The sequence below is a fragment of the Balaenoptera physalus genome (assembly GCF_965194825.1).
Source record: "Balaenoptera physalus genome assembly, chromosome: 7".
NCBI lineage: Eukaryota > Metazoa > Chordata > Mammalia > Artiodactyla > Balaenopteridae > Balaenoptera > Balaenoptera physalus.
Genome location: NC_138886.1, coordinates 63,896,114 through 63,914,621, shown reverse-complemented (window position 1 = coordinate 63,914,621; position 18,508 = coordinate 63,896,114). Strand labels below are relative to the sequence as shown.

Sequence of the window (18,508 nt, the reverse complement as noted above, 5' to 3'; positions counted from 1 at the left end):
TCCCCTAAATTATTTCCAAAATTTGCTGAAAAGCTGCAGGCTCAGGGACACCTCTGCCTTTCTGACATGACTAACAAACACTCCACTAATGTGGAACACATGTTCTGTCCAAGTTTACATATAGCCTTGCGTTCCACATTTGCAACTTCAGCATCTTCCATTGAAAAGAAACAGCATATTTTTCCTTAAACTCCCCCTTTGCTTCCCCTTGAACCATAGTCTTTTATAACAGTAATAAGGAAATGTGGTTATGGGTATAATTGCCATGAGGCAATTGCACCCTAGAGGACCGACAGAATTTACTTTTCTATATCTGAGGGCTGAGCTCCATCAAGAAGCTCGATTTGCAAATAACTCAATTAGAATAATCACAACAATGTCTTTATTTTTATGGCAACGTTCCCTATAGAGATCAAAGAGCATTAGAAATGTCCTGTCAGATTCATTGTTCCAATACACAGTGGACTGGAATAAAAAAGTTTTATTATAGCTCATTTGAGATAGACAGTTGAGGCAGAGAGAGGGTAAGTGACATCCCAGAGGTCGCCAAGAAAGTCAGTAGGGGAACTGCAAAGAAGAATCCAGGTTTCCTTTTACTCTGCAAGTTATCAAGCAACATACATTCTTTCCTGGCCATTGGAAAGGATGAGAATAAAGCCAACCTCTTTTCAGATTGCAAACTCATGTGGGTGAAAGTGCTTTGAAAATTGTAAGGCATTGTTGCTATCTGTATCACTGAGTACAAATGGAAGGTGAGAAAGAACCTTACTGTCAGTAGCTAGTTGTTCCAACTCATGTGACATGGGTTTTGCAAATTCTTGATTGATGGGGCCCAAACTATCAGTCATCCTGATCATCAGTGAAAGACCAGTGAAAACTTACATTTATAATTCTGAATTTAAAAGTACATTTAAGCATCTTATAGCTCTTTACAATTCTTAAACTGCAAAAGTTCCATGAGATTGACAGCAGACTTTGAACCAGTCAAGAAGCTGGTGATCCAAGTTTCTATGGTTAAATAAACTACCTAACGAAGAACTGATTTAAGTATTCTGATTTTTTTAAAGGTTTTTACTTATAGACTCTATAATTCTGAGGGTAGGTGTGAGGAACTTAGGCCCTATTTTTTAGTGGAAATAGGAGGATTGAGAGTAAAATTGCAACTAATCTCCTAGTCTGATTTCAGAGAGGCTTGGAGGACACATCCTCTGGGGAAGAGACGCAATTAACGCAATGTTCTTAATTACTGTTGTTTGCTTGGTGGTTAAAGGTGGCATATTTTGGTGTCAGGCTGTTGGCTCTAAAAGTGTCCTGTGTGCTGGCGTGGGGGAGGGGAGTCCAGAGTGGTAGCGTTCCCTCCCTTGAACAGGAATCCCTTTTCCCAACCAGGAGCTGAAAAATCAGAAATGCCCCAAATTATCAGACCTTGCCTTCTATTGGGAAAAATGAGAAGTTAGGCACAATAGAAATACATGAGGTTTTAAAGCTCTCTCTTTGCTTTTCAAAGTTCTAGAGTAAGTTCCTATTTCTTCCTTCTAACCCACATAAATGGAGCTGTCTTCCACTTATCATAGATCTTCCCTGTCCATCTCATGGGAAGAGTAATGGCCCTGAGACTATCTCATCATCACTGCACCTCTTGTTGTGTCTTATTGCTTAATGAATGTTAAGCTGAAAACAAATCCAGGTAAACAGGGGAACAGAAAATAAAGTTCAACCAATGTGAGCTTGTTCGTAAAATAACGGAGAAAAAAAAATCCATCTTTTAGGATCATTTTTAGCATGGCGAATGGACTGAGGAGATAAGTACTGTTCTCTACCAGTTGATTGGATTATATCAGTTAATTTATTCCAGTTTTGGTAATTGCTGGATGATATTAATAGAAAACTTTCAGTAATTATTTTATTATTGTTGGTTTATCCTTTCAAAGGGAAGTTTGAAAACCATTTTCTTAAGCATTTTCTTTTTTTCTTCCAAATGTCCTTACCGGATTCCTGGGCTCCTTTTTCCTCTTTTGTGTTGTCTGTTGTATTTTGGTTTTCGTGGTGTGACATACACATCCATAATACCACGAAAGATTCCTGCTCAGTGAAGAGAGAGTTGAGCAGTGTGGTCACTTTGAACACACAAGGGTCACTGTGAATGGGAGCCTAATGTGAGGAGGGAACTTTGGCTTGGGGTCCAGATTGGGGTAACCTAACTTTCAAGTTGGGTCTGGAACGCTGGCTTCATTGCCATCACTAGTATTGCCATTGAGTAAACAAACCTAAATAAATGAGAATGATGCAGCAGCCCAATAAAAGTCTTCTCATTTGTAGTTTATATTTTCAAGCAAAACCCAGAAATGACCATTTTCTTAGAGATTATTTTTGCTTTATGTCCTTGCAAAATTAGCTAGACTTTTACCCCATCTTTACTTCATTAAAGTGTTCCTTAGATATAGAGTCTGCTAGAAAATCGAATATTTTATCAACAAGGTGTAAAATGGCAAGCATCATTTTCTTTTAAGTAGCTGTTGCTCTTTCTTTCATTTCTTAACCAGTGTCACGGGAGGGAGCAGGGCTATGCCGCCTCAGGCAGGTGATAGAGCTTCGCAGGTTTCATGATGGAAGCTGTAACATTCCAACCTTGCTGTCTTTGTTAGTTGGTTTCAGTTCTGCTTATGTCAGCGGTACCAAAAGTCCTTCTCCTCTTCCGGGAGTTGAATGGTCCTTTGAAGCAAATTAATGGTTTCAGTCCAAGTCTTGGGCAGAGAGACACCACAATTAGCACTCCCTGGTACCTGCGTTGGCATTCTCAGCCAACATGCCAAGACTGAAAATTTCTTTCCAGGTCAAGCATAGCACATTATGAAGAAACTTAGGGAATGTCACACTAAAAGATTTACTCTTTCCACGAGAAAGAGAGAGACCACGTGCATGCGCTAGGTTGAGGTGGTACAGCCCGCCTCCAGTATTAAAAAGTCATTTCCTTATAAACCGTTTCAGTGTTATTTTGTTCCATTATATCTGCTGTGACATTTGTAAGTGGATGGAGATTTTCTGTTTATTGGCTTCCAACCAGATCTTCAAATACATTGTTTGAAGGTGGAGATTACTTCTTCTTTGCTCTATCAGCCCATTTGTAGGAGGGTGCCTCTTTACACCTATTTCTGGGCCAGTTACATCTGTCATAATTTCAGTTATCTGCTTGGTATAATGTAAGCAATTCAATTTCATTTGTTTTATCTTGTCTCTGAGTTATATATTCCTATGTGAGGGCTCTTAAATCACAGAATCCACATGTAGAGTACATTGGAAGAACTGGGGATAATTTCTTATTTCTTATTGTCTTTTTTTTGGAAGGCAACCTATAGCAAAAGTTTAAGTATAGAATACTGTGTGTGTAGTAAAAAAAAAAACCTGGTTAACATTTAGATTCACTTTCTATCTGGCATTAGGCTTCCTGCCCCTTGTCCATGTTACCAGAGAAATTCAAGGACTGTCTCTATCTCGTGGTCTCAGCATTATTCCTGTAGTTTTCAATGTCTGTGCAATATGTCTACCGTCATGTTATGGAGGTTGTCTCTTAGCTTATTCATTGCACTACAATGTTCTCATTGGAAATAAAACGGAGGGATGGGAAAATTCAAAAAGGAGAAATTATTGCTCATCTTACTTTATGCTCATTTTATGCCTATTTAGACTATAACTCATTTTCTTTTTTCAATAAATATTTATTGAATTAAATTTACAAATTTTGCCTTAAGTGACAAAAATTGACTAAATAGATTTCAGGCTCAGGTTTAAAAAAAATTTAATAAACAGTGATTTTCAGTTGATACCCTCTCCATATGATGTTTGGTGGTAACTATCACAAACCAGGGCACTAATGTTTAAGAATATGAAAATAAAACTTTCGGGGTGGGGGTGTGGGAAAGTTCAAAATGATTGAGAGGAAACACAGGGACGTGGTATTACAGTGCAGTGCTGGCAACTTGAGTACACCCACCAAGCACTGGTGCCATCCTGTTAAAAGTTTCATCAGAAAAAGGTGGCACCATGTGAATTGATGCTTTATGTTTTCTGCAATGTCACTTCCCTCTAGTGGGGGGTTATCTAACACACTGTAAAATATCAAGCATATCCATACTGCTTGCATTTGTGATTGTAAAGTTTTAGTACTGTGAGTTCAGATACTTCCCTATACATACAAACATAAACATTTTTGTTATCTCCTATTTGTGCAGTGTTCTAGTAAAGCACCATAGATTATGCAGTTCTGATTGAAGAAAATACTTCTGTCTATTCTTATTTTTTGACTTTTCCAATGTGAAAATGCTAGACATCAAGTGAGTGAACTATTTCCTAGAGAAAAAAGAGTAATGCTGAAATTATTTCTCTTTTCAAATATATATTATTCTTATGTTGATATATGTTGGTTTATATTTAAGACAACTTTTTTATTATCTCCACATGATACTGTTAGATATTCAGATAATTGATAAGCAACTCAAAGTTGTTTATGAGATAAAAATAAATGTACAACGTTCTATAAAAGTAATCAGGCTCATAAATTGATCCAGTCAAGGAGCAGACAGTCATGTTTGTAGGAAAATCACATACACAAGGAAAAACCCAGGTCTCATGTTAATTGTTAAAAGTTGGATGGAAAGACTAAGTCTGAGTAGGTAAAAAGAAGAAATAGTAAACCTGGATGGGTGGGTATGAATAGCAGAGGATCTGCTGGAAGAGATGGATTTAGAGGTTGGCATTGAAAATCTAATTAATTAATCTTTTTTAATGTTGATTATCTTTGTCAATATCGTGCATTATAAAACACATTGGGGTATAGCATTTTGTACTGCGTACTGAGCGGTGACAGTGCTTTGTCACCTTTTTTAATGAAAATCATAACAATGACTTGAAATTTATTAATATTCTACATGGATTATATTTAGTCCACTACCGCTAACTCTATTACCTGACATCTATTTTAGAGTGATGAATATGTCAAAAAGTACATTTATCCATCAGGATCCAGAAAAATAGAGCTCCTACCAGAGTCCACTAGAAAGAATTACCTAGGGGAGACCAGTTACAGTGATGTTAGAACAGGTAAAAACCCAAATGGGCAGTGAGGCAACCCAGACATTAGCATCTGTAGGAACCCACTACTGCAACTAAGGCTGGAGGGATAAGGGGAGGAGGTGGTGTTGCCAGAGCCCTTGGAGACCACAGGGAGAGGAGCCCACCCTGTGGAAGCTAGAACACAAAGGAGACAGCCATTGCTTGGATACCTGTTGAAGTACAGAGAAGAGAAGAAACACCTCCCTTTCTCCTATCTTCCCACTCTCCAAGTTCTACAACTCCCACCAGAGCCTCCCATTGGATGGCTCTAATTTGAAGCCAGTTGTTAATGAGCTGGGAAATGTAGTTTGCAGGAACAGAGTGAGGGATGTCTTGGAGGACAAATTATCACTACATGACAATTCTGATTTTGGAGATGGGGTGGGGAGATGGAATTGACGTAAGGTTCAAAGTATTAATTTTGTGGGAGGGATTAAGTTTGCAGGATATTATCCAAAGCCTTATCATACTAGTTTTTCTTACTGGCATTGAGTTACTAAATTTTTTTTTATTCTACCGGAAAATTTAGTTTATGTTTTTTCATCAGAGTATTATTAGATGCTTTTGAAAATTCTCCATGAATGATCTTGTTGGTTAATTTTCAATTGTTAACATACTGTAAATGTCAGGAAGTATTCAGTCTTCTCTAATTAGAGCCAGTCTTTAAAACCCAAAACAACAGGTGACAGGCTCAGTTGTTCTGATGGCAATTGGTAGCTCTGACAAAAAATTATAATCACCCTCTCCTTCTCCATCTTTTGGAGGTGTCAAGAATGGACCAGGAAAAGTTCAACTGCCCTTGTCTAAAACTTGGAAATAATGATGTGGTTTCTTGGTTCTTTTGTGATTTTTGGGGGGCGGTTGGGTATGCAGCATAGCTTGTAGTTTGTTGTTTGACTGGAAGGCAATGTCATTTTTGAAATGGCAGCATAATAATCAATTTGGAAAATTGAACATTAGCTGTGTGTAATGTTATGGGCAGTGAAAATAATCTTTGTGAGCATGGGAGATGAGTCTACAGTGAAGAACTTGACGTTGGTCTGTGTTAAAATTTTGTCACATCTGGAAGGCATTTGATGTATAAAATTACATAGGTTTGATACCATTCAGGGTTAAGACATATGGATGGGGCATAATGCAGAAACTTGTTCTTTTTCGTACTCTTTAGGTATAGCTTAGAGATTTTTGAATCATAAGGAGTCCATTTGAATCTCCATTAAAGATAAACTGAGTAAAATGACAAAATGGAAGGAATTTTGAGCACAAGGGTCACAGCTCTGTGCTCTTATACTCTCGATTCCCTTCTTTAAAGTGGATTAAGCAAGTGGGCATGCCTCTCATCATTTTTTCTCATTTTCCAAATAACCATAGTAATGGACAGTGGATTCCATAGTAGGCTGCTATAATAGGCTTTTTATTATTCTTGTTTAAAGTTACCTGTATTTTTAACTTTCCTCTTAAAATGATCATTTGAAAAAAGACTGCCCCATAAAATTATAACAAATCTTCATATTCCTGTTGAGTTATAAACTTTTCAGAGTTCTTTCAAACATATTATTCCACTTATTAGAATAATCCTGACCCTTCTCTTGAAAAAAAAGAAGGAAAAGTCATGTTCGTTAGCCATTTTTTGGTTTTTATTTTACCAGTAAAATTGAGTTACTTTCCTCTCATGCACAGTTTTCATTTGCAGGAGGAAGTGACTGTCTCCTCATTTGTTTCCTCATTTTATCCTTTAAAAAAAATTTCACATGATGTATTATTCAAGTAGTTTTATTCCTGGTAAATTAGCTTTTGTCCTGAAACCATGGGGACAGAAGTTCTTTGAACCACTTATCAAGGAACTGTTAGGACATTTAATACCATTATCTGCCACATCAGCAAGCTTCCTGTTTCATCAAGTGACTTCTCTGATTTTTTTCCCTCCAATATTATGATAAAATTATTTTATAAACAAAAGCAGTAATGAACGCCTGACGTACAAATCTACTTTACCATGGTAGAAATATATTATCTCTATCTTACTCTATTACTCTGCTCTGTATTATACACCTTTGATTAAATACATACATTTATTTTTATATGAATACATCATCATAGACTTAAGAGCCATGATTTAATAATAAAGCAAGGGTGACTTATTAATGACATACAACTAGTAGGGTATGTAAAAAACCCACCGATTTCTTTTCTCTAAGCTCATATAATGATTTAAACATTTTAATGATTTGGCGAAGTATCTTTTTACCTTAAATAATGCAGAAATCTGTTGAGGTAAAACATTTCGTTTTAAGAACACATGCCAATGAATAAATGAGCACAGGAAAAAATAAGGATATGACTTTTTGGTCATTGACTGAATCAGTTGCTAAATTTATATTTGTAGAGAGTTCACAGACACTTAAAAATAGACTATATGTAGGTAATAACCAAACAAGTAAAAATCATGATTGGCATTACTGCCAATTTAATTATAATTTCAGAAAGATGAAAAGTATTTTAAGTGATATCAGCCATCAAGGTCTTGTTCACTGTAAAGAGTGGTCCTTCATTCAGCAGATATAAACGCCAGGCAGTGAATAAGGCTAACATGTATCTTGACCCATGAATTTTACACTCCAGCAGGAGACCTGTACACTAACGCAGAAGTTAAATTACCTGCGTTGTTAGTGTTTTCAAGGGGAAGTATACAGTGAAAACGGAAGAGGACTAACTAGGAGGGGTTTTTTTTTGGTGGGGGTGGGTGGGTGTGAGTGTGGGAAATTAAACCTTAAAGTATATTAAAACAAATCTTAGCCTTTCCGCACAAATATTTGTGCATATTTTCACTGTTGTATAAAGTTATTTTTTTCCTCTTATTCCTGTTGGAAATGACTAAGGCTAAAAACTCCTACCTTTTCTTATTCGGTTTTAAGTGATTGGGCAAGATATAAACTGATTCAGGCATGAAGTGGTTTGCTTAGGGTCAGAGCACAAGTGTTGGCAGTTACTGAATGGAACCCAGGAGTTCTGACTCTCCAGACAGTTGTGAGAAAACACGTCCTGCTCCCTGAGAAGAAAGATTGCCAACAAAATATTAGAAAGTCTTATGTCTGGCTTTAATCTAGATAAACAATATTGTATTAAGTTTGGGGGAAATACAAAAACCGACGTAGCACAGAAGGGCCATGTACGCCCTGAATGTGCTAGGTGTAGGACTTAGAATAATGCATGGAGACCCCAGGACAAAATAAAGCAGATAAGTAAGTTACTGTGCCAGGCAGTGTAACCAGTGCTGTTCAGGACTTCGGGGGTAAAAGAGCATTTATTTTCCCCTGCTTTCCTTTCAAGAGAAAATTTCAGTAGGATCACAAATGTTGCATTTGGTTTACGTTGAAATTTTGCATTGATTTTTCAATTTGCCTCCACAATTATGCTCTTGAGTCTGATGACATTCTGGTTTTCATTTTCAGATTCATATTTCACCAGCATTCTCTTTGCACTACATACCTTGCTATAAAATGCAGGTTTCGTGGTTTCCAAGGGAAAAAAAATTATATTACATAGTATGGCTGAAATCCACAATGTCTCCCAGATGGGAAAGACAGAAAATTCATCTCATCTTTTCCTCCTGGATCTGGTGGGGTTTTGGAAAGGACTTCATTGTTTTCATGTGGCAGAGTGCATTGGCAAATTGTTTTTTAAAGTACGCAGTGGCGTGTTCATCTCATATTATAAGATATGGGCAGCATTTAGGAAAGATTATAAATCTTACAACTCTCCTCAGAAACTTAAAATACAGCTGGAAATGTTTTGCTTCCAACAAACATGCAATCTTCATAAAATTGGAAAAGAAATGTTTTGAATAAATAATGTTTTGGTTTATTTCTCTCTAGTGCTAGATCTATTTTTTTAGTCAAAATCATGCCATAAAACTCCTCCTTCTTCTACGCTAACACCCTTGCCTCTGTATTTATATTTTGCTGGTGCATCTAAATTTTTTTTCATTTTTAAAGTATGCCAGATTGCTTTGCCTTGTTTTTAAAGATAGAAAACTGGATTTGCTTCCAGGGACTCTTTCCCTAACTAGGCCAGTTTAAAAACTAAACAGGGATTGAGTCAGTTAATTAATTTAAATGAGATTACAAATCAAAAACATATTACGCAATCTTGATTTAATTACCACATTTTATTTACTTAATTGAAAACACACTGTAGAAAGTTTGCAATCTTGACAATGACCAGTATGGTATCTTTACATTCTATAGGCTAACGGCTTCAAAAACAAGAAGTTTAGACGATCCTGGTTGTGACCTTTGGTTTACTCAATCCCTGGATCAGTAGAGAGTCATTGAACTTAATCTGAGGCCAGAAAGGTCAGATACGATTATCCCTGCTTTCATTTGCGGGAGTTTGGTCCTAGTTAATGAAGCAATACAAACCTCTAGTTAGACACGTTGGCAGGTTTCACACTTTTTGTGCAGGGGTCTTCCCATCTGCATTGGTGAATATTCCCCTGGCATGAACAGATATGCTCTCAAATGGGTGTGTGATTTTCTTTTTTTCCCTGAAATTTCAGTGCCCTATGGTTTTGGCTAATTCCTTGTGAACAAATTTTGGTCTTGAGCCCAAACAAATCCGTATTTTAATCCTTGCAATATGATGCTTTGAACCTAATGCTCCTGTTAAGCAGAAAAAGGTGGCTCTTTAAAAGAAAGTTTAATAATAGAACTAGTAGAATGTGTAGGAATAAGAAATAGAGGGTACAGTACCTGTCTATTCTCTTGTTCTGTATTTTTCTTTGGTTAAATAAGTTACTTTATCTGTAAGGAGCCTCAACATAGCAACCCCTTTTAAATCTCTGAGTTTTGCTGTATAGAAGATATATTTTAAAATCCATGTTAACCAGTAAAGAGGGAGATCTGAAGGTATGGGTCTTCAGATGGAAAATAATATGGATTAAAAAGCATGATTGAAAATATGTAAGAAACAGTGTCTCCCAAATATTATTTTGGTTCTGTCAAAAGTATTCAGAGAGGTTTAATGTCTCTTCCTGCTCAGAACCGGGTTTAGGGGAATGGATACAGACTCAGCAAAAATATGTCAAGGACTCCATTAACCAAGTGACAGAGTTAACGCTTCCCATGGATAGCTAGTTACCCAAGTTTTGCAGAGAAGTGGATGCCATATAATGTAATCTCCTATTGAGAAGGGACAGATAGACCGAAGCAGAGAAGGAGAGAATGAGCATTTTCCGGCACATTTACATGCTTATGAGAGGTAAGAATGTGCTTAGTTTTCCCAGATTCTTTCTTTGTGTTATTCTCATAACCATTTCAGAGCGGAAGAAGGAAGTATTGTAAAACTTTAGTTTTGTGGCATCCCAGTTGATGAAACAGTCCTCCATTAAAACTGAAGCTGTATAGATTTTTAACTGTGCTGGAGAAAAAATACGGCTAATTATGTAATCAGAACTGTGATTACATAAACCTAACTCACTATAACTCCCAGGGAAATCAGTCCTTGTAGAAAGTAAACTGCCAAGAAGGAGGCAGGACATTTTGCACAGACGGAGAGGGAGGTTTGTCTGAGAAGAATAGTTTTCTCCTCTCTCCTTGAAAAAGGTGGATGTTTTTGTCTTAACTTTGTGTTTCCCTGTTATAAAGTGCGTGGGTTTGTATCCCTTCCTTCAGGTTTTTGTTTGTTTCTTACGTTGGCTTTTCTCTTTCTTAAGTGATTCTTTCTGGCATACTATATACTTAATTTGTAAAAATATACTATTTTAGTATGTCAGTAGTTAATAATGTTTTGGAGAGAAAGAAGGGGACTATTCTAAGCCTTTAGAAAACTCTCATGGTATCTTTAGTTGACAATGGGCTATTTCTTTACCTGCTTAAAGCCAAGGAATATGACAAAGGGGCCCTTTATCACATGATGACTAATTTTAGTTCTAGCAAGAGGCTATCTGTAGGTTAACAGGTTACAGTGTGGGTTTCATTTACTCTTCTGATATCCCTTGATATAAAAGCTATATTGTTATAGAGCCACAGAATTTTAGAGACAGAAGGGACCTGACAGGTTACCTTGTACAATCCCTTCTTTGCACCAGAATGATTATAAGTAAAAATGATGCCTCTCAAAATTTTTTTTTTTTTTTAATAAATAAAAATCATGCCTCTCAAGTCATGGTATCAGAGAAGAAAATGAATTCCTGGAATGTGTCATTTTTGGGTAGAAAGACAGCTTATATATAAGGGTCATCAAAAGCTTCTTGGCCTCTTGCTTGCAAACTAGTGGCCTGCTCCCTGGACCTCCCCCGACAAGCATCTCCTCCCTTTGTAGGAGCGAGCCAAACCTTAATTTCTGACTCAAAATAGTGCCTCTTATCTACCCCCTCCCATTTCCAAATATTCCTTCAGAAATTAAGGGAAGCAGAACTGAGCCTTACATTAGGCTGGGAGACCCACCCTGGGAATTGTGTCTCTATCCCCTTTCCTTGTCACAAAAGTTTGTCTACTTGATTTTCTTTTCCACTGGATAATTTCTTAAGGATTTATTTATTTATTTATTTACTTAAAATTGAAGTATAGTTGATTTACAATGTTTCAGGTATACAGCAGAATGATTCAGTTATACATATATATACATATATATTCTTTTTCAGATTCCTTTACATTATAGGTTATTACAAGATTTTGAATATAGTTCCCTGTGCTAGACATTAGGTCCTAATTGGTTATCTATTTTATACATAGTAGTGTGTATCTGTTAATCCCAAACTCCTAATTTATCTCTCCCCCACCTTTCCCCTTTGGTAACCATAGTTTGTTTTCTATGTCTGTGAGTCTATTTCTGTTTTGTAAATAAGTTCATTTGTATCATTTATTTTTAGATGTTTCTGCACAGAGGCAGCATGCCTAGTCTTTCTTCCTTTTTTTCTAGTCTTTCTTCTTTGTGCACTTCCATAGTTTATAGACCAATTGTTTTCTATTCATTTGACTTAAACAAGTGTGTCAGGTGCTATACCAAAGATTAGAGCCATAAGGCTAAGTAGGGCAGTATCCCTGCCCTCATATTGTTCAGAATCTAAAAGGGATGACCTCAACATGGAGGACGTCAGGGAGAACAAAGACGGACACCATGTGCAAAGACTCAGGGGCATCAAATGGAGGTGACACACGTGGAACTGAAAGGCTAGTGTGTGACCCAGGTGTTGGTAGGGGCCAGATCAAAGGGCCTTGAATGACATCCTAAAATTTTGGAGTGTTTTTCTGTATGTATTGGGACTCATGTAAGAGTTTTAGCAGGGAAGAAGCTTAATCAGTGTTAGGTTTTGAAGAAATCGCCTTGTTAGTAAAGAGGAATATGTTCTAGCAAGATGTGGCATTTTTTATTTTTCAAGACCCTGTTCCTAAGGTCACCTCCCTCTGATATCTTTTATGACATGCCCTTGCCCGTCCATCATAGGAAGAACTAATTATTTCCTCTTGCTATATACTCATTTATAGCACCTATCACAGTGTATTTTTTTAAATTTGTACATTTCTGTCTGAGCAAGCTCTGAGCTTCTAGATAGCATAGAAGGTATATTCTTTTTAAAACAATATGTTAAAGCTCATTATTGTAAATTAAATGGAAATTTAATACACATTTATGGAGAAGCTATTATGTTCCAAACATTAGTAACTGGAATACAGAACGTGCTTCATAAATCTTATTGATTCTCATTTAATTGATACTTACATGAATGACCTTCAAAAAACCTTTCATACTTGTGATGATCCAACCACATCAGTTAATTGAGTTCATCCCCCTCCGCACCCCTCCCCCCAAGAATGTTAGTACTTAACACAAACATTTAACAGGTCAGTATTTATTTATTATATATATATATTTTTTAATTTATTTATTTATTTTTGGCTGTGTTGGGTCTTCGTTTCTGTGCGAGGGCTTTCTCTAGTTGTGGCAAGCGGGGGCCACTCTTCACCGCGGTGCGCGGGCCTCTCACTATCACGGCCTCTCTTGTTGCGGAGCACAGGCTCCAGACGCGCAGGCTCAGTAGTTGTGGCTCACGGGCCTAGTTGCTCCGCGGCATGTGGGATCTTCCCAGACCAGGGCTCGAACCCGTGTCCCCTGCATTAGCAGGCAGATTCTCAACTACTGCGCCACCAGGGAAGCCCTATTTATTATATGTTTAACAAACATTTTATTGGACTTCCATCAGATTATCAGTAGAACATTAGAATTTCCTCGGTTTAGCAATGAAAATCCAAACTAAATTTTTTAGAGTTGGCCTCTTTCTAAAGCATCAATTAGTGTATAGACTTCAATGATAATAATAATTATTTCCAACTTCAGTTAAAAAGAATAGCTAAAGGTTTTTTTAAATTTCTGAAGAAGTTTTTGAATATATTGGTAAATGGTGGGAAGGAGGAGGGAGATTAGGGGAAGATAAAGTTCCCAGAAATCTTTAATTGAGTGAAAGGTCATTTGGCTTTGCATGATTTTAATATTGCATTGTAACCACTCAAGAGGCAGTGTGTCTGAATGGGTGGCCCATGTAGAGAACACGTTTTAATAGTTGCCATGTAACCTTGTACAAGCCATTTAGATCACTTAAGTATCTCAGGATCTTCCATAAAATTGTGTCATTAGAGAAACTTGGTTACTCCTTAGGTAAAGTTTAGATATTAGAAGAGCCATGAAAGATTGGCTACTTTTTAAAAAGGAGTGGATGGAAGGATTGAAGGAAAGTTAATAAGGATCATGTAAGGATGAGAACCTTTACTTATTCCTAGAGAATCTTTAACCTGGGGGAGGGAGGAATTGATTGAGTTTAAAAAGCATTAATTTAGAAATGGCTTCATTAACTATTCTTTTTCCTAGAAGAAATATAATATGTTTAATTCACACTTTTAAAACACAAAGGATTGGAAATATGCAAAATGTATTTCAGTCCTACTTTCTGTCCAGTCAGGTCAGAAAGAGACAGACAAAGAAATGTAGAAGTTATACATTGAGATCAGGGAAGAGGAAATAAAATGTGGAGGGAATGACAGAGGACTGGTGTAGGTCTGCTGCCTTCGAGATGCCTTCCCCTCCCTTTTTCTCCACTGCATCAAAATCTTTCTAGCCTCAAGACTGAGTGTGCTGGGCGGCTCACAGTCTCATTCTTACCGCCCTCCTTCTTCAAAGACTTCAGTCTTCTAGAAGGTAATTTTCATCAAATGGCTGGTATCTCCTACCTTTTGAGCATGACAGCTCCCTGAGAGCCTCGAAATGGCAGCAATGCCTTCCTCCCTTTTGGGGAGGGTGGGACTAAAGCACAGAGGAATTCAAGAGGGCACACACTTGCCCATCTTCAGTTGATTCACCACGGACAATTTTAGATGCTTACACTGGGATGGACAAATTTATTCACATCCCTTTTCTCCCTTTCTTCCTGAGAGTTAGTCCGTTAAAAATATTAGTCATTTTTTTAATGTGTCCTTTCTGTTTAATAATAGCTTTCATTTATTGATTGTGTAAGATGTGTCTGACCAGTACTTGATGTTTTATATAGTAAAATCTTTGCAATGATTCTATAAGGTAGGTAGTATTACAGTTAAAGATCAAGACTCCAAGGCTCTAAGAGTTAAGTAATTTTGTATAAGATCACATTACTAGTGAGGGACAGAGCCGGGATTCGCTGTAACATATGAAGTACACACACACACACACACACACACACACACACACACACACGACTTGAGCAAATGATGGAAGCAGTTAAAGAAAACCTTTGGGTATAGAGTAATTTGACCTAGGTGGTGAATTGGAAGGGTTTTAGATGTGGTCTAAGTAATTCTTTCGCTGAAGTTCACCACAATAACAGTTCATTTTTGGTTTCTCTGCCAACTGTGACTCCCTGGTTACTTCCTTTTCCAGCAGTTGGAATTAAGTGACCGATATAAGGTGACATAAGGTTAAAAGTAGATTAGAGTGTTAGAATTTACAGTTGGAAAAGTAAGTGTTCTTTTGCTTGTTCCTTGAGGGGGCCTTTTCTGTGTTTTGGGGATCCAGTATATGCTGTTTTACTGCATGAGAGGGCACAGACGTTGGACTATGAGGGAAAATCTGTCATGTGTGCCAATAAATGCCAGATTATTTTAGAAAGTAGAATTATTATTATTAAAAGCAAGTGTATGACTCAAATTTAGGGTCTACTTTAGCTTTCCCTCAAATGTTTGTGGGTTTTTTTTTTCAGAAATTACATTTTTCTTTCAATTGAAGAAGTTGGTCTCCAGTTGTTGGAAATAGGGGAAAAGGGTAATTTGCAGCAGAAGAAAAATAGGGTTTTCCAAATGGGATGTTGTGGTAATGGGGTGTCATTGTTCTAACTGAATACTTTCTCAGGAATGGAAGAGACATTTTTCTTTACTGGATCCAAATTTCAGCAACAAGATGTTGGGAAGGAATTTTGTGGTTCTGTTTTGAAGTTGATTTAACTAAAAATACTAAGGCTCACCTAGAGTGTACAGGTCCTGTCCTCTGATGGCAACCCTAATTTACCTCATGTTGTGTCATCGTGAAGGTGTCATTAGCCACCATGCGGGATCAATATCTAGACCTCCATAAATGTGAAGTAGCTTTACAGGGAAAAATAAAATATGGGGAGGCTCTGGGTCAGTGGGTATACACTGCATAAATAGGAACTTCTCAAAATGTTAGAGTCACTTGAGAAATTAAGCTGGAATGTCATGTCAATTCTGGGGGACATTTGTCAGAGGAACTCAAGGCAAAAACAGCTGAGGCTATAGCAAAATCATATAATTTTTCTTTTTTTATGTAACTGTCATACTCCATGCCTGGAAAGTAGCCAGTATTGGGCCATCTTTTATGGGAATAAAGAAGGAGAAAGATGGATCTCCTAAGTTATAAGTCACTGAGTCTTGCCTCAATTCCAGAAAAACTAATAGAATTCATGGGAGATGAGACAAACCTTTTGGAGAGTACCTAACTCTCTTTGACTATCTGCGGAAGACTGTAGCCAGAACTCAGATTACAGGAGTAGTCCTGACCGGTTTCTTTTCCATTTGGGGAAATAAGAAATAAATTGGAGGATAATGTGGGAATCATTAAATACATTTACTGAGATTTTATAAAAACTGTTCTAGGGCAAAAAAAAAAAAAGGAAAGAAGAGAAAAAGAAAAAATACAAGGAAATGGGATGAAGGGGCACAATTCTGATCTCAGTATTAAATCTAGTTAGCAGGCATGAGGCAAAGGGCAGAAATAAATAACCAAGTTTTATACAGAAAGAAGTCAACAGAATGTCCTTGCAGTTAATAGTAGAAGCAGCAATTGCAGTATGTTAATAAGTTCAGTGGAAGAGCAGAATAACCCTGCTGAAAAAAACCAGCATAAGATTTTTCTGCTTAAATAAGACTGGATCCCTGTCTTGGGTATAATGGCCAGGTTTCAGGAAAGAGACTTGTCTGTGGCCGCCTATGAAATTTTGTTGAAATTCACTATCAAGTTCAAAATTGCCTTTTCTAGGCAAGCAAAGAAAGCTGCTGAATCTGAGCCATCCAGCCCAGTGCATTCACAGCCGTGAACAGCACACTGAGGAAAACACAAAAGAAGTAGACAGAATCTCTGCCTCTGCTTAGGAGCATGCAATTTAGTTGGGGAGACAAAACTTAAATACTAGAACCAATAAAAGAAGATTACAAAGCAACCTGCAAGTAAGTGTAGAATAATATGGCGCAAACGACACAGATAAATGCAGAGGGGACATGGAGGAAAGGGGAGTGAGCAAAACACAACAGTGTCAGGTTAGTTAGGAAAGGCATGCTTAACAGTACTGTAGCTTCCATGTTCCTTTCTGTAGCATTGATGGAGAACAGTGTGGGATAGGAAATTCAGATGTTCTGCATTGATCTCTTCCTCCTTATCTGCCGAGTCTGTCCGTCTATCACAGATGGAAATTAAATTGATCCAACAATTTGCTCTCCACAAAGCCGTGTTGGTTTCTACCTAGTAATTTATGCTTTTCTTGGTGTTTGCAAATCGATTGCTATCATGGGATGCAGTCAAATCTGGGCCTGGATCCAGTAGGTTGAGGGATTATTGGAGTGGATATGTGTGTATGCGATTGAAATCCTGGAAAAACGGACTCTAGTTTCTATGTATTTTTACTCATTGAATAAAAACATTTTCAGGTTTTTTAAAAAAGCATGTTTAATTACACTCAGATTGCATCTTTAGGGAATGTATCTGCTTTATTTCCTACTGCTCCTGACAGGCCCAACCTTCAAACCACCTTCAGTGGCTTCGTCGCCAGACCTTTTGTTTTAAAAAAGCCTTGCCCTACCCCACAAATATTAAAGATCGCTACTTTTTTCCTCTCGAAAAAAAAAAAAATATATATATATATAGATGTTCTTCTAGTTTAATAAATAAAACATTGCTCCTGAAAGGCTTAGGAAAGTATACTTTATTCAAACACTCGACTTCATTGTTCTATGTTAAAAAAAATTTTTTTAAGTCCTTCTGAGGATTGTGAAATTCTTTCAAAACAAATTAAAAAGAAAACATTTTCTGTGATTTCTTTACAGATTCTGGACAATCAGGAAGTCCAAGCCACAATGATCCTGCCAAGAATCCTCCAGGTAAATATGTGTTCCAGGACGTTTGCAATCTGACATTGTTGGAGAACAAAGGTACCACTGTATAGATAAACACCCCGTAATTGGTCAGCTGCCTATTTTGTTCTGGCAGGCAGGTATGATCACGACAAGATGTGATTCTTTCTAGGCCCTTCACAGTGGCACATACTTCCACATTGGCGTCATCAGTATGTACCTAATCACTAATGTTTTACTTTTTGTTGGTGTTTCTTTGAAAATGAATATGCATGTATTTTATAGTTGTATATCTTTCAGGTGCTAAAAGTCACTATTGTTTGAAAAGCCAAAAAACCTTCTAATCTTTCTTTTAAAATGCACAAGAAAAAGTATAATTTTTCATACTCTTATTATAGTTTATCAAATCTCATTACTTTAAAAAGTAGGTTGTGGTGGTAGTTGGTTATGTCTTCATGCGGGATTTTTGCAAATGAGTTTTTATTCCATAATGTTTTTAATGGGATTCCCAGAATCAGGAAATAATGAAAGTAAGACTTTTCCTTTAGTGTAATGTATGTCGAATACTCTCTTTATTTTCAGAAGTTGTTCCAGATCTGAAAATGGCTTTTATAAGAAACCATACTGTCTTCATGGTTTTGTTTTTCCTAAAGCTGAAGATATAGAATTTTGACGTTGATTTAGGAGTAGTATCTTTTCTCATGAGATAAAAACTAGTGCAAAGAAGAATTTCTAATATTTTAATCTCATAAAAATTTTAATTATATCTGTGACTTTAGGAAAAGAATGCTCTA

At 37.0% G+C, this 18,508-nt stretch overlaps 1 protein-coding gene across 12 annotated transcripts in view; it reads left to right on the top strand.

Moving 5' to 3' along the window:
- NFIB (nuclear factor I B) overlaps positions 1-18,508 on the top strand; it is a 236,558-nt gene that overhangs the window by 117,135 nt on the left and 100,915 nt on the right. For all 12 annotated transcript variants that reach the window (XM_082467953.1, XM_082467956.1, XM_082467947.1 and 9 more), the window contains one exon: positions 17,688-17,741. In XM_082467953.1, the coding sequence (XP_082324079.1) occupies positions 17,688-17,741 (54 nt within the window). The remainder of the gene's footprint in view (positions 1-17,687; positions 17,742-18,508) is intronic.